The sequence below is a fragment of the Ahaetulla prasina genome, chromosome 4 (genome assembly GCF_028640845.1).
Source record: "Ahaetulla prasina isolate Xishuangbanna chromosome 4, ASM2864084v1, whole genome shotgun sequence".
Lineage (NCBI taxonomy): Eukaryota > Metazoa > Chordata > Lepidosauria > Squamata > Colubridae > Ahaetulla > Ahaetulla prasina.
In genome coordinates, this window is record NC_080542.1 from 58,532,320 (window position 1) to 58,555,814 (window position 23,495).

General features: G+C 36.7%; 1 protein-coding gene across 1 annotated transcript in view; it reads left to right on the forward strand.

Annotated features, from left to right (window-relative positions):
* The window catches only part of TMEM245 (transmembrane protein 245), a 52,269-nt gene extending 29,223 nt beyond the window's left edge, over positions 1-23,046 (forward strand). The window contains exons 11-16 of the mRNA XM_058180850.1: positions 3,866-3,997; positions 5,010-5,132; positions 7,419-7,564; positions 15,415-15,515; positions 18,744-18,918; positions 19,565-23,046. Of these exons, the coding sequence (XP_058036833.1) occupies positions 3,866-3,997; positions 5,010-5,132; positions 7,419-7,564; positions 15,415-15,515; positions 18,744-18,918; positions 19,565-19,715 (828 nt within the window). The 3' untranslated portion in view covers positions 19,716-23,046. The remainder of the gene's footprint in view (positions 1-3,865; positions 3,998-5,009; positions 5,133-7,418; positions 7,565-15,414; positions 15,516-18,743; positions 18,919-19,564) is intronic.
* Positions 23,047-23,495: the final 449 nt, after the last annotated feature.

Genomic DNA, 23,495 nt, shown 5'->3' on the forward strand with positions numbered 1-23,495 from the left:
GGATTTGTAACTGTAGTCCTCAATGGAACTGCATCTACATGGAGGGAAGTATGCAGTGGAATACCCCACGGCTCTGTTTTAGGCCCAGTACTCTTCAACATCTTCATCAATGATTTGGATGAGGGGATAGATGAGGAACTCATCAGATTTGCAGATGACACCAAGCTGGCAGGAATAGCCAACACTCCAGAAGATAGGCTCAAGATACAGAAGAATCTTGACAGACTTGAACATTGGGCACTATCTAACAAAAGAAAATTCAATGGTGAAAAAAGTAAGGTTCTACATTTAGGCAAGAAATACAAAATGTATAGGTACAGTATATGTGGTACCTCGCTTAATAGCAGTAACTGTGAGAGGGATCTCTCCCTCAACCCAGACAACTATTTAAATATGAGCCAGCAGTGTGCAGCAGCTGCCAAAAAAGCCAACCCAGTTCTAGGCTGCATAAACAGAGGGATAAAATCAAGATCACGTGAAGTGTTAATACCACTTTATAATGCCTTGGTAAGGCCACACTTGGAATACTGCCCCCAGTTTTGGTCATCACGATATAAAAAAGTTGTTGAGATTCTAGAAAGAGTGCAGAGAAGAGCAACAATGATGATTAGGGGACTGGAGGCTAAAACATACGAAGAACGGTTGCAGGAACTGGGTATGTCTAGTTTAATGAAAAGAAGGATTAGAGGTGACAGTGATAGCACTGTTCCAATATCTCAGGAGCTGCCATAAAGAAGAGGGAGTCAAGCTATTCTCCAAAGCACCTGTGGGCAGGACAAGCAATGGGTGGAAACTAATCAAGGAGAGAAGCAACTTAGAACTGAGGAGAAATTTCCTGACAATTAGAACAATTAATCAGTGAAATAACTTGCCTCCAGAAGTTGTGAATGCTCCAACACTGTAAGTTTTTCAGATGTTGGATAACCATTTGTCTGAAGTGGTATAGGGTTTCCTGCCTAAGCAGGGGGTTGGACTAGAAGATCTCCAAGTCCCTTCCAACTCTATTCTATTCTATTCTATTCTATTCTATTCTATTCTATTCTATTCTATTCTATTCTATTCTATTCTATTCTATTCTATCCCATCCCATCCCATCCCATCCCATCCCATTCTATTCCATTATATTTTCTATTCCATTCCATTCCATGAAGGGACTAAGGAAGCATAGACATGGGCCACTGTGACATTTGAAGAGTGTCTAACAATTATTCATTTACATTGAGTTACCAATACACATGACAATATATATTATAACAAGTGATGTTGGTGACTGGCTATATACCTATTTCTTTCTGTTTCCTGGGGGCAGTCTAGCTACAAGAATCACATACTATAAGCATGAATTCATCTGAATATTTGTATTTGTATGTTTGGATCTATCCTTTTGCTTGGTCTGGAAGCTGTAGAACCCTGTGACCAAGCCGCTGAGATACTTTTTATATGTAAGGTCCTAAAGAACTTGAAACTGAAATTTCTGACATATTGTCCTTGTCACCAGATCAGGACAATTGCTAAAATCATCTGAAGTGGTCCTGATATGACAAAAAACAAAATATCATCTGACAGTTATTTTCAGGCAGGTCTTCTTGAATAGAGATGACTTCACTTTGAAATTCTGTCCCTTTTCCCTGACATTTTTGCAGTTCTGTTTTGCTCTCACTTCATGGGTCTAGGACTATTCATCCTGACCTCATAATCATACTTTTCCAGCCCAGCTGACCCATCCCAGATCTTCATCATGGCTTGCCCTGCACCAATGATATATTGCTGCCATTACAACTCCACTGCTTCTCCGAAGCTGCATAATTGCGGGCGTTGCACCGCAACACTGATCTTTACAACTAATTCCTCCTGCAGGACAATTAAACACGCTTCTGATGATTCTGGCATGCACCCACTGGCAAGAAGTGCAGGGGGCATCAGCAATTTCAGTGGCAACCAGCAGCATTCAAATGGGTGTGTGTGTACAGGTGCAACTTTGGGAATGGATCCAGTTTAGAGATGAGACAGACAGTCAGATTTGGCTAAACAAAGGTATTTTTTAAAAAAGAAAAACAATAACACTGATCTTTCTCTTCTTTGTGTGCTTGTTGAGAAGAAAGTTAATAAAAATGGGTTAGCTATATAATTTACTCAATGGTGAAATCCTCCTCGGATCGCCACTGGTTCGCTGCGACCACATGACAGTGCGTGCCAAACGTGCATTGCTTGCACGCATGAGCAGCGTGTGCCAAAAGCATGCTGCACGCGCATGCACAGTGACTTCCCTAGGTAAGTAGAACAGTTGGGGGGGGGGAGAGAAACAGCTGTGCCACACAATTTAGCTTCACTAGAAAGCAGGATTTCCTATTTTCTAGCAAAGCTAAAGCACGTGGAAATACCGTTTCAGACAAACTGGTAGCTTTTCACCAGTGAGTTTACTGCAGAATTGCTAAGCCTTCTTTAAAAGTACCTTTGAACCAAACTAGGATCTAGGATGAAATTGACTATAAAGTGTAAACTTAAGAGCTCTGGGTTTTTTTCTGTCTTTGGGTTTATATATGTATTAAAGTCTTTGTGTATACTTAAGGTGAAAGAATAGTGAAAAGAGTGCAGGGAAATTGAGAAAAATTTTAAGTAGCTGTCAAATGTCTTTTTATCACCAGAGAAGATTTTAAATTCTGTTAGGAAAATGTTAAAATAAGCCATTTAGAAAAAGTCCAAAAGTCCTCTTGGGTCATTCCTAAATGTTCCCATTCAAAACTAGAGAGCTGTACTGCTAAAGAACCAGTTTTGGCAGTAAAATCAATAGATCATTGGTAAGAGAAAAAAAGAAGTTATTACTATTCATCAACCATCTTGGGAGGAAGTCCAACCCATAAACACCTTCATGAATTTTTAGATTGTTCATCAACTCCCCAACAATTTATTATATGAAAATAATTCAATTAATACTATTTTAATAGTACTGCAAATAATCATCATAACAATACAGTGATTCCTTGTCAGCCCTGGGGGTCAATAAAGACCGCTTTGAGACCCTATGCTATAAAGTGTGATATACCGTATTTTTTGCACTATGAGACACTCCAGTCTATAAGATGCATATTAGCTTTAGAGGAGGAAAACAAGAAAAAAAAAATCTGCCTCTGCCTCCCAGAATCCATCAGGTATTCATCTGGCTAACGTCCTTGCAGAAAACAGAAAACAGCCTGGTCAGCTTCAGTATGTTATCGCATCCCAGCATGTGGCTCGTCAGGGCTCTGCTCCATTGTGGCCACCACTGGTCAATTGAGTTGAGTTGCTGCCACTGAGCACACTGGAGCCTTCGCTGCCAAGGCTGGCAATTGGATTTGCCTCCTGGAATACTGTCGATCAGCTGTTCTAGGTGGCGGGGATCACCACCACCACTGCCTATCACCGCCGTTCATCACTGCCTGTTTGCCGCCACCATCCGTTTGTGGCAAATGGCTGGTGGCGAATGTGCGGTGGTGAACTGTTGATCAGCAGCAGGGAACGGATGGCGGCAAACAGGCGGACATAGGCAGTAGTGGCAAGCCCCACCGCCTAGAACAGCTGATCCACAGTATTCTGGGAGGCTGATCCAACCGCCAATCAGCTGCTTGGTAGCGGAGGCTCCAGCATTTCCCGGGACCAACTTCCCTTCCTGCACTCAATATTCACTCTATAAGACGCACAGACAGTTCCATCCACTTTTGGGAGGGGAAGTACATTTTATAGTGCGAAAAATACAGTAATTTCTAATGAGATCTGTAATCTAGGCTAATCCAGCTTTTATTTGAAAAATAAATTTATACTTTGTTCCTTTTGTCCTGTGAAATTCAATACATGAAATGTTTTGTAACATTTTGCTTTTGTTTTATAGAATACAACTCATTCTGGACAACAAAAAAGTCACAAAAGGCATTTAAATCGTGAGCATAGTTGGACAAATGACATGCTTGATTGGCAGGATGTTGCTTCTTTTATTCATGAGAATATTGAAACATTTCTTTCGGTATGTGATTTTTATAATAAATATTACAGGATATACTTATTTCCTTCATTTTAACAAAAATAAAAGCAGATACGCATAGACTTATGTTCAAAAGTTTGGCCTCGTTAAAATCAGCATCTGAAATTCATTTCTGGCTCTTCATCAAAATTTTGAAGTGCTGGCTTATTGTTCTTATAATTCTTAGTATATGTTTTACTGTCTACATTTATTTTTCTTCAGTTGCTGTTTTTCTTGATTCCTGTGAATTCCTAACCTCCAATTACCCTAAACTTGTTCCAGCATTTTCCTTATTCTTTTTTAAACTATCTCTGTACTGACTTCCTTGTACATGCAAGCTATACTCTGTCACACATAATTATATACATGTCAGATGCAGCAAAAATGAAAAAGAATAAAAACAGTATGGAAATAGCAAACGGAAGGTAACTATGATGGTAGTAATATAACATACTTATGATAGTAATATAAAATGCTTACTATTATATGTCAGTCTTAAACTTTTTGCAAAACTGAAAAAGAGCAAACTATTTCCTTTATATGTCTAGATTGTGAGCATATGTAGCAAGTCAGGAGAAGGAGAGAATCCCTATTTTAAATTATGTATTCTGCTTCTAATTCTGCAAAACCAAGCTGACCCCACTTGTGAAGCTGAGGACAAAGATTAATTGCTATAGAAAAAATATTGTCTTTCTTTAAAATAAATACAGGGATAAAATTGCAATTTAAAGGAATAATGATTAGGCCTGTATGTTTAAAATATATTGTAATTTATGCAGATATGCATATACTATTTACTAGTCTTGCCTTTAGGTTACAAATTCATAACAGTGGAAAAACTGCTTAAGATACTGAATCCAATTTTCTGCTCAATAAATTAAAGTATTTCAGTAACTGATCATCCAGAATGTTTTCCCCCTTAGAGTCAATCAAATTGTGTTTTCTTCTAAGTTAAATGTATTATTCCATAATCTCTGCTCTATGATAATGCATCTAATTCTGCATCTTTTTGTAGATCTTAGAATCCCTTTGGATACTGATGAGTCATAATGTTAGCCTTCTTTTTACTACAGTTACAACTTTGGTAACAGTCCTTTTCCATAGTAGCACTGCAGTTCTTAATTTTGTTCTTTCATTGGTAAGTATGACCACATCATTTGTATGCACTTAACTTGATATTTATAGTGAGTAGAATATGTAGGTGCTTTTGACCTGGATATCCAGCACAAATTTTCTTGTGAACTTTTGCAAAATTATGCATTAGTGACAAGACATGAGAAAAAATAGGGTAGATTCTTACATTGCAGGCTTTTGAGAAATTTATTTATTTATTTGTATTCTGTCTTTATTATTTTTACAAATAACTCAAGACAACAAACATATCCAACAGACCTTTCTCATCCTATTTTCCCCACAATAATCCTGTGAGATGTATTGGGTTGAGAAAGAGTGACTGGCACATATGATTCCGTTTTTTATTCCATTCATTTGCTTAAGCAGGGGGGTTGGACTAGAAGACCTCCATGGTCCCTTCCAACTCTGTTATTCTATTCTATTCTATTTTCTGTACTTAGAATGCAGAAGTGTACTATGTTATTTATCTCAGGCAGAAAAATATTTGAGGTCAATGTAAAATCCTCCACTGCAATATAAATATTGTTATCTCAAAATGCTATGAATCCGCTGCAGTAGAAGCTCTGTTTTTTCTCTATATAGATAGCCATTTATTCTAATCCTTATTGTGGTTGACTAGACAACCTGTAACACACTGGGTTATTCTTTTAAAGATACTCATTTATCTTAACAGAGAATAACGGTTGGTGGCAACAACAACAAAATAGCAGTGGCAGAATGAGCAATTTGCATTGGAAACCAGCTGACCCATGGAACTGCTTGTCACTTTTCTGAGAGGAGAGGAACAAAGGAAATGATCACAGGAGGCAAGAAAGCAGAGGGAGAATGAGTGACTTCTGACTTTCTGCTGATTTCCCCGTTGTCTTTGTTTGTAGGAAGGAGGCAAGGAATTTGGAAATCACTCATCATTATCCTTGCCTGACTGGAGGAACTGCCTGCCTCTTTTGCTAGGGAGAAGGGTAAACTGATCATATGGGAACTTTCATTCCCATTCTCCATCCCAGCATGTCTCCAAGGATTCTCTCCCTCCAGGAAGGAAGTGGGCTTACCCATCACCTGCCAATGCCCTCCAGAAGCCATCTCACTAACAGCCACCCTTTCTCATACTTCCCTCACTGGCCACCATCATTAAAAAGTTTCAAATCTCAGGTCAATTGGACGCAGGGACCAGCGAGAGGTAGAAAAGAGGGGGTGGATATGCCCCATCCATTTTCTTTGTGCCACACAACCTGTGGGTTTCTGAGAAAAATAGGAAGAAGGCACAGTTGTCCTGTAGCAGGCATAATTTTGACAAATTTTATCCCATAGGAGCAATGGATTCTGGATTTTAGATGTATTCTGTAAGTTGAGATACTTTGGTTCAAAACTTGTTCTGTGGTGCATTTTTCTGCCCAATTGAAGGTTGTAAATGAATAGGCATAAGAGCTTTAGTAGAACATAGATTACACAGAACATGTCAAATAGCTTTTGAAAATAAATATTTTATTTATTTATTTATTTATTTATTTGATTTTTATACCTCCCTTCTCCCAAAGGACTCAGGGCAGATTGCAGCCAACATAAAAACAAATTTATAAATAGAATTAAAAACATTTTAAAAATCTTATTCAATTTGGCTAACCCCATTTAAAACTATAATAAAGAAATGATAAAAAGCCCCAATTAAAAACCGTAGTGCGTTAGGCCAGCCCTGCGCGGTAAAACATAAAAGTCTTGAGTTCACGGCGGAAGGTCCGGAGGTCGGAGAGTAATCGTAACCCCAGAGGAAGCTCATTCCAGAGGGTAGGTGCTCGCTCCTGGGGGTCTCCAGCCGACATTGTTTGGCTGATGGCACCCTGAGGAGACCCTCCCTGTGTGAGCGCACAGCTCGGTGGGAGGCTATCGGCGGCAGCAGGCGGTCCCGTAAATAGCCCGGTCCTATGCCAAATAAAATATATAAATACTTTAAATATAAAAAATATAAATAAATAAAATATGAGTTTAGGAACTAAAGATGCTCACATTATCTGTATCCTTCTCTGATCTTAATGGAGAGTTAAACAGTTATTCAGTTGGAAGGATGGTATTTTCAAAGTCCAAAGAAATGGGGTGCAAATAAATATTCTATCTCATTGTTCTCTCTGAATATCCCTGACCAAGATTCCATCAAAATAAGAGAGGCAATGTGGGGAAAAAAGCTTCAGACACTGTTTTAGAAGTTATTTATTTGCTGGATGTAGGTTTGCTTTTCCTTTATTTATTTTTTTCATAATACTCTGAATTTTCAGTCATGTTTTCTTCCGTTTTACAGGTTATATTCCTGACCACATTATTCTACCTTTTAAGTACCAGTGATGAATACTATAAGCCAGTGAAGTGGGTGATCAATTTGATCCCTTTACTGCAGTCTGATGCATCTTCAAACATAATCAGCGAATCTGTGGAGGAAGCCATAAGGTACAGTAGTTAATGGAATTATATGCATGGTTTGCAACAATTTTTCCTACCTATTTATAAAAATGCTAAAACATTTTTCATTAGTACCAAAAATCCTAGACTGAAGCCAGAGATATCAAAACAGTTCTTGTTCCCCTATGAGCTAAAGGTGGGCATTTTACATTTTGTCTGAAGAAATTCTAAAAAGTTATTTCTTAGAATAGTTATTTTTTATATTTAGACTGACATTATATATCAGGTATATTTAATGGCTGCATGTTATCATTAATGTATTCGTTATATTTAATTTTAGTCCCATTTTTTCAGTGTGCCCCTTGATTTTCATTATTAGAGCTTCAAGATCATGTGCATAATTTGGGTTATTAATTATTCATTCCCAATTTAAAAGCATGCTCATTTTCTTCCAAAGCAGCCCCCCTTGTGTATATTCAGTACATAGATCTAATAAATAGGAAGATAATCTTACTTCTTTATCAACTTGGAGCCATGTTACATCTAAACTGTGGTTTCCTCTCCTATTTATAAATTTCTCATAGTGAGATAAATCAATCAATCAGAATACAGCTGGAAGGGACCTTGAAGGTCTTCTAGTCCAGCCCCCCCCTTCAAGCAGGAGACCCTCTACTATTTCAGACAAATGACTGTCTAGTCTCTTCCTAAAAACCCCTTAAAAATCTTAACCTCATAATCTTACATTTTCTCATCTCCATCATTTTTATTGGCATACCTACAGATGGCATGAACATTTCGGCAACAGTTTTTATAGAAATGCCTACCACTAGTTTCCTTTAAATAGACTCTACAGTAGCAGAAATGGATGCCTCTTCAGTAACCATGTCTTCACCATCACTTTAATTTCTTCCATCATGGACTATAATCTCATCCGTGTTTTGTGCAGTAGGCTCTCTCTCTTGCATAGGGTGATCCGTTTCTTCTTGTATTGTTTGAATGTTTCTATTATTTTTTCCAGTTGTTCCTTAGTCTGTATATCTTGTAAAACATCTTGAGATAGGGAAGACATTGTGAGAGCTCCATATGGTGTTTTCTTAATCCCAGAATGAAATGCCCTGTTTTCATTAGTAATGTAGTCCCTCACTCTATCAGTCAGGTTTTTTTATCTTGCATCCAAGTACATAGCATATTTTCAGTGTTCCAATTAGCTCTTTTGAAACTACCTTGGCTTTGTGAGTAGCAAGACTTGTCACTGATGATCTTCAAAGTCAATCAGTACTTCTTTAGGCTGCTCACCACATTATTAGCAAGTTGCTTGCTGTTGTCAGATTGTAGAATCGATGGTGTGTCAAGCATGTCCATGAAGTTGCATGTTGCTGTTGTCAGATTGTAGAATCGATGGTGTGTCAAGCAATGTAAACATGTCCATGAAGTTGCATGTTACTTCTTCCGCTTTCTTTAATGTCAGAGCCTTGGAAACTACAAACTTAGTTAGGAAATCTTGGTAGTTTACTATTATAAACTTGAATTCTAACAGGATGGGGCTGAAGATAGATGAGATTGATCTGACAAAACTATCGGCTTTACCACATCTTTTAAAACATCTTTTTGTTCTTTCCTAATACAGCTCACAAAGGTGAATGTTCAGTTCGATATGACAAATAATGTTCTTATGCTTGGGTGAAAGTTCTGTCACATGGCCAATGGCCAATGGCCAAATGAGCCTCATGAAGTATATTAAGTAATTCAGGACTTCTGGCTGACATCACAGTGGTATCGGACATGAACAGCAGGTCTCCACATTCCCATGCTGAGTTCTCCCTGTTGGAGGGCTTCAAATGAGCCTCATGAAGTATATTAAGTAATTCAGGACTTCTGGCTGACATCACAGTGGTATCAGACATGAAGAGCAGGTCTCCACATTCCCATGCTGAGTTCTCCCTGTTGGAGGGCTTCAAAAGGAGCTAACGCTATTCTGTAGGAATAATGAAGAAAAGAGGGGTGCCCTGTAGTTCGGGAGAGCAGCAACTCTTCTGCTGGACTCAGAGCTTCTTCCATCTCCCTTGAGGAGAAGAGGCAGCCATCATGCTGGGACGAAGCTGGGATAGCCAAGGCAACAAAGAAATGTGCAGAAGCAGTGCAGATGAACAGTAATTGGAACTGGATGAGAAGATTCCTTTTTATTTAGATCCTAACTTTAAAGAAAAAAAGAAAAAGGAAAATTCAGGAAAAGAGACTCCTAGAACTATTTTTTAAAGTGGCAAACTACCATAGAGAGAAAAATCCCAGACCAAAAGAAGGAAACTAAAGGGAGAAAAGCTAAAGACTTTTTAAAACATAGAAAATTGGACTTCTAAATTGGATAGGCATTGTTTTGGAAAGGTATTAAAAATGCTGGACTATCTACTTGAATTTACTTGAATAGTTAACTTTGTCCAGCAGTCCAAGAACTATTTATTCAGTCTTTAAATTGCCCTTCAAAGAGTGCACTAGGTAAACAAACAGTTCCATTTAAGTAATCCCAGAGGTTATCAAAATGATTCAATCTTCTAGCATAACATTCAGGGGCCCTTTAATTAAATAACTTCCTTGTTTTCATATTTAAGTTTCTAGTAGTCATTGAGTAGTTAAATTGGTAGTTAGGAATAATCCAGTAAATGTTTTCAAAGTCCTTCATATAAGTATTCCCAGACTTGTAAATTTTGCTTTCATCAGCAGGTGGCAATCTCAACTTAAATTTCAGTATTGCCACTAGTCAATTGTCATTTTAGTTGTGAATCAATTACAAAAGCAGAATAAGTTTTGTAAATAAATAATTCCAGCATTTTAAAATGCCTTCTCAGTTCCACGTCATTCCAGTTTAAGAGTCCAATTTTCTGTATATTTCAAAACTTATTATTTTTCTCTTTTACGACTCTCCGTTCCAGTCTGGTATTTTCTCAGAATGCTTAAATGCCATTTAAACAAATAGTTCTGAGCAAATAGTTCTAAATTATTCCTTGGGGTTAAGTTTTAAGCCAAAAAAAAAAAATCTTCTCCCCCATGTCTAGTCACTGTTCACCTATTTTGTTCCAGCACCAGTCTTATTTGTTCCTTGTTTGTCCCAGCTTTGTGGCAGCCATCTTTAGGCTGCCTCTTCTCCTTGCTGTGGCTGAGAGGGAAAATCCCCACCCTGGGTCAGACAGGAGAGCTGCGCCTCTCCTTGATCTCACAGGGCACCCCTCTTTTCTTTACCGCCCCTACAGGGTAGCTTTGGCTCCTCCAATGGACGGAACTTGGCATACGAGCATGGACACCCACCTGCGTGTCCGATTCCTGCTGCAAAGTCAACTGGAAGTCGCTAGGCATTATTTTTAATGTGATAGATTTTGCTTCATGACCTGAATAATTTATCCTATATAATATAGCATATTAATATTAATATGTCTGGAGCTCCTTGTAAATAACATTCAAATTTCTAGGTAAAACTGATAAATTTAGAATGATGGGCTCACATATATACTGAATATACTGAACACAGTATATTCTCATATACTGAAACCAAACAAGCCAAATTATGTTTTAGATTAGAATGATATATAAACCAGAGGTGGGTTTCAGTAGGTTCTGACCAGTTCTGGAGAACCGGTAGTGGAAATTTTGAGTAGTTCGGAGAACTGGTAGTAAAAATTCTGACTGGCCCTGCCCACATCTATTCTCTGCCTCCCAAGTCCCAGCTGATCAGGAGGAAATGGGGATTTTGCAGTAACCTTCCCCTGGATTGGGAGAGAATGGAGATTTTACAGTATCCTTCTCCTGAGTGGAGTGGGAATAGAGATTTTACAGTATCCTTCCCCTGCCATGCCCACGAAGCCATGCCATGCCCCCATGCCACACCCACAGAACCGGTAATAAAAAATTTTGAAACCCACCACTGATATAAACAAGATCACAAACAAAATGAATAGATTTTGAGCCCCATATGAATAATGCATTCAACTACCTGAATAGAAAACATTTCAGTATCTTCCCAACGACTATGCAATCTGAAGCCCAAATAAATTAGAGAATATTTGTGTGTTTGAAGAAAGAAGACAATTATATATTTACTGAATGTTTATTTACTCGGTCTTCAGATTTTTACAGATACCCCTCAATTGGGCAAATTTAAATTTAATATTTTCATTTACAGTACAAGTATATGATAATTGTACTCCAGGTGTAGAAAAATATAGATTGCATTTACATTCTATGCTTTTTCTGATTAAAAATTTCCTGTAGTTTTATCTACACATGGTCAGTAATATGGTAGGGTAGTTGAGCTGAGAGAGTGCTTGACTCACTAAACATACAGTGAGCTCCTTGGCCAAGAAGGATCTTGAAACATTTTCTTCCTAGTCCAACTTAAACCAGTAAACAACTACATTTCATCATCTCTCCTCTCTGAATAATAAAAATGCATATTGAAATGAAATATTTGCATAAAAGTGATAAGCATTGTGTATATGAGAATCTGTGTGGCCACATGCTAATTTAATCCCTTCATTTTAAGTGTATATTGAACATCAAAACACAGGCATCATAAATGTCTATATATATATCAAATGCATTGGATAAATCAGTAAAACCTTATAATACTCAAATTTGCTAATATTTGCTGCTTAGCTAACAATACCATAGTCTCTTCCATTAGTAACTATACTCACCCATGTGTTTATGTTTATTCAATGTTTATGTGTGCATGTGTTCATTCAATGTTTTGAAATATTAATGTTCCACATTTTCCCAGGGGGTCAAGGCAGAAACATAGCACAGTCTTCTCTATATATTTATCCCAATGAGATGAGCTAGAAATCAGGAGACTGTGAGTTCTACTTCTGTCTTGACATGAAGTCATCTGGGTAGCCTTTGGTCAGTCACCAGGAGTAAAAAAAAAGAAAATACAAATGAGATAGATTGTGCCAACAAAAAGTAATTAGTTCAAAGGGAACTGATGATCTTTAGGTATAGGTAAACGTCAATCTGAATCTTCTCAATCAAAAATATATTCTTGGTGATTCAACGGTGATGGCGAACCTATTGGCTCAGCCTGTTAAAAATTTAGAAAATGCTTAACTTGACTTGTGTTATATTACACACAGAAAGACACGTTCCTAAACACAGACATTGAGCAAAAGAGAAATAATTCTCTATCCCTTCCCTCTCTAAGCCACTTTGAACAGTGGCACTCAGGGGGAAACACCATTTCCCAAGGTATTTTGAGGATCAATGTAATTGTCCTGTGGCCCAGCACTCCTAGGATTTGCTATATGCCACTGTAGGCAAATATTTTCTTTGTATTGACAGGCCCCTGTGGCTTACCTGAAGTTTATCTAGGTCATAGAAAGCCTTCTTTCTTGATGCAGCTTTGGAGAATATTCTTCTGCAGCCTCTGATGTATCTGAAACAGCACAAAAGCATGCCCTCTTCTCTCTCAATTTTCACATCATATATTAACCATCACTGGTTTATACAATACTCTTTTTCCTATTCACTTGTAAAAAGGTAGTTTGAATAGAATTATTTTTAAACTTAGCAAAATGCTTATAATCATCCTCATTTTCTTCATGACAATGGCAGAAATAATTGAAATTATACATTTCTGAATTGCATGTATATCTTCTGTGTGAAATATTATCCTTTCCAAAGTGGCATGCTCTTTCATTTTGAATGCATCAAACCCTTCCTTTTTGAAGTTCCCATCCTGCTTGCTCTGGTGGTGATACTGCACTTTACTAAGTTGCATGTTGTCATGGCTTCAGTGCAATTTAGTGTGTGTGATATTTTCATATGAGTGCATGCACACAGGCTATTTGTTAAAATTCTTGAAGGTTGTTTCTTGATATAGACTAATTTATTTTGGAAAATATTTATTATTTTGGCCTGGAAATTGTTAATTATTGCTCAAGAGTAATTTCTGTTTAAAAACTTTTTTGTTAATTTCTTTCATTTTTTTCCATATTAATCACAAATAATTATGTTTAATGATATGAATGGTCTTTTAGCTATAGATGTTTGGTTGGTTTTTGCTTGAAAAAAAATCAACCACAAATACTTTCTTCACCACTTATAGTCAAGTTTCTTTTCTAAAACAACTGGATTTTTATCCTGTAATTATAAACATTGCATCCAAATCAGAATGGAATGGAATTTGTCTTCTAGCCCAGTCCCCTGCTGAAGCAGGAGACCCTATACTATTTCAGACAACTGACTGTTCAATCTCTTCTTAAAACCTCCAGTGATAAAGTACCCACAATTTCTGAAGGCAAGCTTTTCCACTGTTAAGAAGTTTCTCCTTAATTCCAGTTTTTTTCCCTCCTTGATTAGTTTCCATCCATTGTTTCTTGTTCTGCCTTCTGGTGCTTTGGAAAATAAATTGACCCTTTCCTCTTTGTGGTAGCCTCTCAAATACTGGAATACTGCTATCATGTTTGTCGTCCCCCTCCACCAGTCCTTTTCTCTAGACTAGCCAAACCCAAATCCTGCAATTGTTCTTCATATTTTTTAGTGTCCAGGCCTTTAATCAACTTAGTTCTTTTCTTTGCGTTTTTTCCAAAGTCTCAAAACCTTTTTGTAATGCGGTGACCAAAACTGGATGCAGTATTCCAGGTGTGATCTTTCTAAGGATTTATAAAGTGGTACTAATACTTTACATGATTTTGATTCTGTGCCTCTGTTTATACAACCAAGGATTATATTAGCTTTTTTGGCTGTTGCTATATACTGCTGACACATGTTTAAGTGATCATTCACTAGAACTCCAAAAAAGTATCATAGTTACTGTTTTTGAGCCAGGTCTTAACTAATCTGTACTTATATCTTTGGTTATTCCTACCTAAATGTAAAACTTTGCTTTTCTCCACATTAAAATTCATTTTGTTAGATAGGGCCCATTGTTCAAGTCTGTTAAGATTTTTTTGGATCCTGAACTTGTCTTCTAGGATGTTGGCTATCCCTGCGATCTTAGTGTCAACTGCAAATTTAATGAGTTCTCCTTCTGTTCCCTCATCTAAGTCATTTATGAAGATATTGAAGAATACTGAACCTAAGATAGAACCTTGTGGTGCCCCACTGCTTATTTCCTTCTATGTAGATGTAGTACTATTAAGGAATACTCTGTGAGTATGATTTGTCAGCCAGCTAGTATTCCATCTGGTGGTGATGTTGTCTATTCCACATTTTTCCAGCTTACCAAGAAGTAGGTTGTGGTCTACTTTGTTGAATGCCTTACAGAAATCTTAAGTGTACTATGTCCACAGCATTTTGTTGGTCTACTAATCTAGTCACTTTGTCAAAAAATGAAATAAGATTGGTTTGGCATGATCTGTTTTTAACAAACCCATGCTGGCAACTAGTCATAACTTTATTTGTTTCTAGATGTTCTTAGATCTGGTTTTTTATTATCTTTTCTAGGATACATTGATGCATACATTGTCAAAAAGGAAAAAAAAACCCATAAACAGTTCTTTTAACAAGAACTCTTTTTCTCTGACAATGGATTTATTTTTGTTCTCAAGTAAATTTATAGCAAATACTTTTAACTGGAAGGAACTAACAAATAGGTATTTATTAGCAATAGCAATAGCACTTAGACTTATATACTGCTTCACCAGTGGTATACAACCCTCTCTAAGCAGTTTTACAGAGTCAGCATATTACTTCTGGCTCCTCATTTTACTGACCTCGGAAGGATGGAAAGCTGAGTCGGTGATGAGCCGGTGAGACTCGAACTGCCGAACTGCTGGCAGCCGATAGTTAGCAGAAATAGCCTGTAGTATTGCATTCTAATCACTGCACCACCACGGCTCTTATCTTACTAATTAAGTAAACATTAATATTGCAGTCTGACATAGATTTACATGGCTTTTACATTCTTCCAGAGGGGTATTTGATGCATCTCTCAAAATGGCTGGGTTCTATGGCCTATATACCTGGCTGACTCATACCATCTTTGGAATAAACATTGTCTTCATACCCTCAGGTGAGAACAAAATAACGTTGAATGTTTGTGTTTATGTTAATATCTAAAGATCATACTCCATTTTGGTAAGTTTTGACATTTTATCTGAACTTTAGTATAATATTCAGTACTGAATCCTACATCATACAAAATATATAAACCCTTATATTAAAGAATAACAGAATAACAGAGTTGGAAGGAGCTTTGAAAGTGTTCTAGTCCAACCCCCTGCTCATGCAGGAAACTCTGTATTGGTCGGATGAAATCTGAATCTAGCCAAGGATAGGTAACATTCACCTTTTATGTGCTTAACCTATCAGATCCCATGACATCTGAAGCAGTAAAAGTGCAAGAAAAAACCGTATTAGAGCAGCAGCATTTGGTTCTATCATGTATTTGAATAGCCACATCATACTTAAAAGCCTCTTCTCATCTGGCTCTATGAAACAGGGTCTACTAGGCTCAGCTATTTGGAATTTAAGAAGATACTAAAACACTTCTTTTCCTGGGTGCATATAAAACTGATTTAAAATCAATTCATGTCTGCCATTTTAAACATATACAGGGTATTTTTATTCATTAGCAACAAAGGCCCCTTTTATTAAGAGTAGTGTATCATTGTTTCAGTTGTTATTTTATTCTATGTTTTATTTAAAAGGGAATTTTTTAAAAAAAAATTACCATTACAATTTCTTGGACCAGGGATCAACTGGGATAGGCTGGGAGTAAATCAGGACAAAGATGTTCCCAAAGTTTTGTTCAGCTACTGATATCAAGGAGACCAAAAGCAGATCTTAAGTGGAGAAGATCCTCTTTTTCAGGCATGGAGCATCTCTGCCAAGCGTCAGGCCCCCCCAAGACAGACAACACCAGAGAAGAGCATAGCAAAGGGTCAGCACTGAGCTCATTGCCTGCAGGACCAGCGTTAGGTCCTTGCAAGCTTCCTCACTAGAAGAGAGTCAAGAATCAAGAGTGCTTATATCAGAAATGTGTTTTTTCCCCCAAGAAATGTTCTGCACCCCTAAACTTACAGAGATCAAATTCATCATGTTGATTTGACCCGCTCTCTTCGGGTTTCTTAATTGTAACTATAATTTTAAATGTAATAGATTGTAACAGAAATTCTAATTTTGTAGCATTTCCTAGCAATTTCTTCCATTTTCTGATTAATATCACCCTTTTCATTTAATTATATAAAGTTAGCATCTATCAATGTAATTAAACCTCTTATCCTCTTGATGTGTGTGTCAAAAGAAACGTGATAACTCAAGGTTATCAAGGTTGTCATAAAATAAATCTTACTACTGGGTTTCCCCGAAAATAAGACCCTGTCTTATATTTTTTTTGAACCCCAAAATAAGTGCTTGGCCGTATTTTCAGGGAGGTCTTATTATTTTAGGGTACGTGGGGCAAGACAAGGCTCCTTTTGCCATCTTACTTGATTTCCAGCTCTGTCTCCCTAACCCTAACCAGATCTGCTGTGCATGCGTTTAAATATTTTCAGGGAGGGCTTATTTTCGGGGAAACATGGTAGTAGAAGGGAAGTTCAACTAAGAAAGTCTAGACTCAATGCAATCATTTGTACCATCTGTATGGAAAAATATAGAATTACAGAATGACGGAGTTTGAAGGGATCTTAGAGGTCTTCTAATCCAACACTCTGATAAAGCAGCAGGAGACTCTATAACCATGATGGCGAACCTATGGCATGCGTGGCATACCTCTCTGTGGGCACGCACATTGTCACCAGCGGCTTTTATGGTTTCCGGCGCACACATGCACATTGGCCATTAGGTCTTTGGGTTTCCAGGGCTCTGGCACATGCAAAGACCAACAGAAACCTAAAGACCAAGTGGCCAGTGCACGCATGCACACCGGCCAGCTGGTCTTTGGGTTTCTGGCACTCCAGCGTGTGCACATTCCAGTTTGGGACTCGATGCCAAAAAGGTTCGCCATCACTGCTCTATAATATTCCAGACAAAAGTCTGTCCAATCTAATATATGAGATGTGGAGCAAACATTTCACAAGATTTTAAAACAGAGGAAATACCTTATTTCTGTCATAGTTTGCTAGCCGACCCTTTTAGAATTGAGTCATATTTCAGAATTTCTTGAAGATTCTTAACTTGGGGGGGGGGGTGTCTCCAAACTTTTCACCCTGAGAACTCATTGGACATTTTGCAAACATTCAAGGGCCAGTGGGGAAAAATCAATTTTATAAATGAGCAAATAAAATTTAATTGAACATGTTTTATTTTGGTCAATGTGATATGATTCATAACAGCAGCAAAAAAGAAAGTGACAATTATGAAGAAATGATGCCAGGCTTGCATAGACAAACGATATAAGAAAAGTATCATACGTTAACAAATGCTCTGAAGAAATAATAAATTAATTCAATCCTGGTCGGTCACCAGGCCAGAGGTTTAATCTTACAAGCTTTCCTTCATTCATTATAAATTAATAATTGCAAATGAGAAAAGAGAGCTATTCTTTTTGTCAATAAATTTTATTTACCTGCATTTTTACAAATTTACATTAAATGAGAATCTCTCCCAATTGGGGCAAATATTAAAGAGGATGATGCTTCCCCTTCCTCGTCTAGCAACCATCCAGCTGGCTCGCAACCCTAGCATTAGAGAAATCGAAAAAATCCTACTTTCCTTTCCAAACAGTGGTAAATACAAGCCTGCTTTCTTTTCCTCTGCTGTTGGGAAAGGATTGGAGCACAGCACATGGGATGAACTGATGAAATGAAAGAACCTTCCAGAGGGCCAGATATGCCCCTGGGCTATAATTTGGAGACTCCTGCTCTAACGGAAGAAGCACCCAAAAGCACAAGGATTTGCAAAGGGGAAGAATGGGCAAGAGATTTCCATCATATCTATTCTTGTTCTGGTGCTGCCTTGAATATAAATTATGTTCATCTTAATTCAACTTGTAGTATTTTGTTACTTCTATCATTATAACTGTTTCTCATATAATAAGGTACTAGTTTATGATGTCTTAATTCTTGATTCCTGATCCAGTAGCATTGAAATTCAAGATGTGGTAGCTCCTACTTTATTTTATAAGCAAAGTAATTATAAACTCTTTTATCTTGCTGTCTTATATTCTATTTAAGTTCCCTTTGAATTTAAGTATTGGTATGAGATATAAAATTGCAAAATATTTGTAGAATTACATTCCTAAATAATTAATTGCAAATGTTACATTTCCTTTCTAACTCCAAACTTCATCTCTTCTTAGCTCTGGCTGCTATACTTGGAGTAGTTCCATTTTTGGGAACATACTGGGCAACTACACCTGCGGTTCTAGATCTTTGGCTTGTTCAAGGAAAAGGATATAAAGCTATGCTTCTCTTCATTTGTCATCTATTGCCAACTTACTTTGTAGATACAGCAATCTATTTGGATATATCTGGGTGAATATTTTAATTTTTTTCCTTTACTGTGTTTAAAAAAGATCTGTAACAGATTGATCAATGTCCAGAAATATTTAGATGAATTGTTTATATTATTAATACTGGCATCTTTATTATACATACTCTTAAAACAAAATAAGCATGGATGTCACTCTAAAAAAAGTTATCATTTTCAAAATCATATAGTAGTTATGGATTAGGTTATTTTCAGAAAATAGAAAATTTATAAATTGTATAAAGAGTTCTGTGCAACAAAAGACAGCATAGATAGTTGATGTGTGCAGTTGAAAGACTATCAATGGAGAGAATATAAGTGTAGAGTAGTTTTGACTTTCTTCATCACTGGCATTTTTCTTCAGGAACAAATGTCACATGTAAGGGAAAAAAATCCTTAATAGAAGGATGGCTTAAATATTCATGATTTTCTTCAACATTACTTACATAGACCCTTTATCATGTTTCAAACTCTACTTTTCTCTTTTCTGGACAAGACAGGTTTTTGTATCTGCCGAGAAATAAGTTTGCTTGCGATTAGATATTAACTTCCTGCATTTTGTGTCTTTTGATGACTCAACATATAAAATCAGCTTTCCACTGATGGTTCTTAAATTACATTACAGTAATTTCATTTATTATTTGATTGCAGAGGAGGTCATCCTTATCTGACAGGACTTGCAATAGCTGGTGGAACATATTACCTAGGACTAGAAGGAGCCATTATAGGACCCATACTCCTTTGCATTTTTATGGGTGCCTCTAAAATCTACAGTGCTGTACTTGTGAGTCCAACAAATTAATTACCTGCTCTATTACAGATGCATAAGCCTTTGAAGATTTACTGGTAAACATGCATTCATCTGTTTGTTAGATTTATAACCTGCCTTTCTTATAGAAGCTTTTGAAATATAATTTTTGAGATGCATTTAATCATTTATTTACATTAATACTCCTGTTAAAGCATGTGTGATACATCAGTAGATATTTAGTAGGTATGTTGACACACAGCCATGCACATACAGAGAGAGAGAGAGAAAGAGAGGCAGGGGGAAGATAGACACAGACAGAGATAAAAATGCAAAAATAAAATCCAGATTTCCTATTAAGGAAATAATAAAACTAATAAAAATTAGTCTAGTAATGACATTGTCAACATATGTTTTTTTTTCTTATGTAATTTCTTATTTAATGCTTATGTGACTTGAAAAAATGTTAAAAAGGAAATAAACTAAATTGAAAAAGATGAAGATGCAAAATTATTCAAATGAAATAGTTTATAAATTGATATCCTTGCTAATTATTTCATATTTATAAAATCTATGACTTTCTAAAATACAAATCAATTAGATTAAAAAAAGGAATTACTATGGATTTTACTCCACTAGTCATTGCCAACTATAGGGAGTGCTCATCTCCGTTTCGAGGCCATTGAACTAGCAATGTCCAAAGGCATTTCTATGGTCATGTGGCCAGCCTGACTTAACAGAGTGCCGTTATCTTCCCACTAAAGTGGGTGCCTATTTATCTACTCACATTTGCATGCTTTCAGACTGCTAGGTGACAGAAGCTGGGGTGAGGATGGGAGCTCATCTCATCGTGTGGTGCTTGAACCTGAACTGCTGATTTTCCAGCCCATAAGCCCAACACCTTAAAACTGCTGAGTGACCATGCTAACCTGTGTATCAATTAAGCAGCAGTGAGAATAGTCTCGGAGGCTGCAAATAATGGGCAGCCTTGCATCAAAATCATAAAAGTTATTTTCAGGGAAGTTGAAAATAGGTTTCAAGGAAAAAACAACTTACGGAGAGCTAGAGAAATGTATTTCTTAAAGCTCTTATTACCATAAAAATTACTATAAGCCATAGCAATTCTTGCCTTTCATGGTCTAGCTGATTTCATAACTAATTCTTCAATCCATGTTTTTGTGCAAAAATGCTGTAGCTTTGTTATAAGGGAAAAATTCATAGAAATTTCAGTTAAGAAATGGCAAACTGAAAATGGCTCAGCTAAAAGTAGAGCCGATAATTGCAGCACAATGAAGAGCCAGCAAGTAAATTGGTTCTTTATAATACTTCTCTAGACAAAGAGAGACTTCACCTCATCCACAGACAGTTGCTGCTCATGACAAAAGTATAAGACAACAGTCCACAGTTTATAGCTCTGGGGGAATAAGGGAATAACCATTTGCTCAAATCACAGTCAATGCCTTAAGACCAGTGCACACTCCCTTCTCTATTCATTTTCCTAAATTACATGTTAGCTATTTTTTAGCTATATAAGAACCCTGGACTTTGGACAAGTCTGAAAACACCGGGTGAGTTGTTTTCGATCTTCAGTTCATTCAATTAATACAGAATGAAGCAAAATAGTTTACTATTGGATTCATTGAAGAATATGAAGAAAGTTGAAGAAGTCTTAATAATTAAAATGGATATACAGATAACAAACCAAGAGAGTGATCTGAATAATTTTCCTGTATTGGATTTACAAAACAGGCTTGTTAAAGCTTTCAAAAATTTTGTGAGAAGGGACTAACTAACTAATTAAATGAATGAATAAGAAACAAACGAACAAGTTTGTTTGTAAGTTTTAGCACAGAAGTCCCCAACCCCTGGGGCGCAGCCCACTATCAGGCTGTGGCCTATTTGAAATCGGGCCACATGAGAGTCGGGCCAGTGCATGTATGTGCATGCGTAGCTCCACTTGCGCAAACATCACCCCAAAGTCTTCTCTTGTGTGAGTGGAGTTGTGCACGGCATGTGCAGTTCAGCCTGCCGCTTGTCCGGCCCATTGATCTACACTTTGGTCAGATGACTAGTATCTACAACTGCTAGATACAATTTAGTGGTAGTTACTGACAGATCTTCTTGATATTGTTCTAATTCCCAGCTCTGCCTGTTTTAGGGTTTAAATATATTATTAAAGGACTCATTTACACAGTGATACTTGAAAGTTTGTGAAACCTTTTGAATATTTGATACAATTGGTAAGAGGGAGCACTACACAATTTCTTACTATTTATTGCAATACAATGCCAAAATATTTGCTATACGTAGTCCTCAACTTACAACCACAAATGAGGCCAAAATTTATGTTGCTAAGTGAGAAATTTGTTAAGCGAGTTTTGCCCCATTATACAGCTTTTCTTGCCCCATTTCTTAAATGAATCACTGCAGTTGTTAAATTATTTTATTTTATTTTTTATTTTATTTATCAAACTTCTATACCGCCCTTCTCCCGAAGGACTCAGGGCGGTGTACAGCCTTCATTTAAAACAATAAATATACATATTAAAATAACCATTAAAAAGCTTATTCAATGAAAGGCCAGATTAAAACCGTCGATTGACCATAAAAATACCCAATAAAATTACCATTAAAAGTTTAAAATTTAAATTTAGAATTTAAAAAGTCAGGCCAGTCCTGCTTGTATAAATAAATAAGTTTTCAGTTCCCGGCGGAAGGTCCGAAGGTCAGGCAATTGGCGTAAACCGGGGGGAAGTTCGTTCCAGAGAGTAGGTGCTCCCACAGAGAAGGACCTTCCCCTGGGGGCCGCCAGCCGACACTGCTTGGCGGACGGCAATTAATAACAAGGTTATTATTAATCTGGCTTCCCCAGTGACTTTGCTTGTCACAAGGTTGCAAAAGGTAATCATATGACTCTGGAACACTGCAACCATCATAAATGAGAGTCAGTTGTCAAGCTTCCAAATGTAAATCACATGATCACAGGGATGCTGCAATAGTCATAAGTATAAACAATGGTCAAGTCATTTTTTTCAGTGCCAATGTATCTTTGGACGGTCACTAAGAGAACTGTTGTAAGTCAAGGACTACCTGTATTAGAAAACTTTTAAAAGTTTAAATTTGTGATTAAAATTTGTATTGAAAATATTATATTCCAAACAAGGAAGATACTATGTACTTATCACAGTACTTAAAAAGGATGTGTTGTTGCAATTTTGGTTTTTAAATTGTTTAATTTTTATTTTTTACAATATCTGTGTCAAGCTGCAAATACTTTTGGTTCCTTCTAAATTCTGTAGCTTAAGTATTATTTTATTTATTTTATAAAGTATTTATTTCCAATAAAAACTTTGTACTATTAAGGAATTAAAAGATTGATTAAAAATGTGAGTCTTTAAATTTTGAATTTATTTTTACCCTTTTTTATTTTTTGTTGCTTTTTAATAAATAACACCACACACACAAAAAAAGGTGAAACATAAAAGTAGCGGTAATAGTGATACATACATTGTGAAATAGAAATAACACACATAAACAGTTTTTTAACCAAAAACATTTTTGGTTAAATATTTTTATGTGTTCTTTTCTCTCTTTGCCAGTAATATTAAAGGACACATTCAAAAGGCTTGTGAAACCTTTTGAATCTTTGATATTTCTGGATAAATGTGACCTAAAATGTGATCTGTTTTCCACACAATTGGAAAAGAACCTCCCACACTCATACCTGATTACTATCCCAAGATGGAAACTCTTAATTTCTCCTCTAAACAAACTGATAATCCTATTGGTTTACATACTTTCGCCACACAGGTAATTTTAAATAATTTTTGTCAG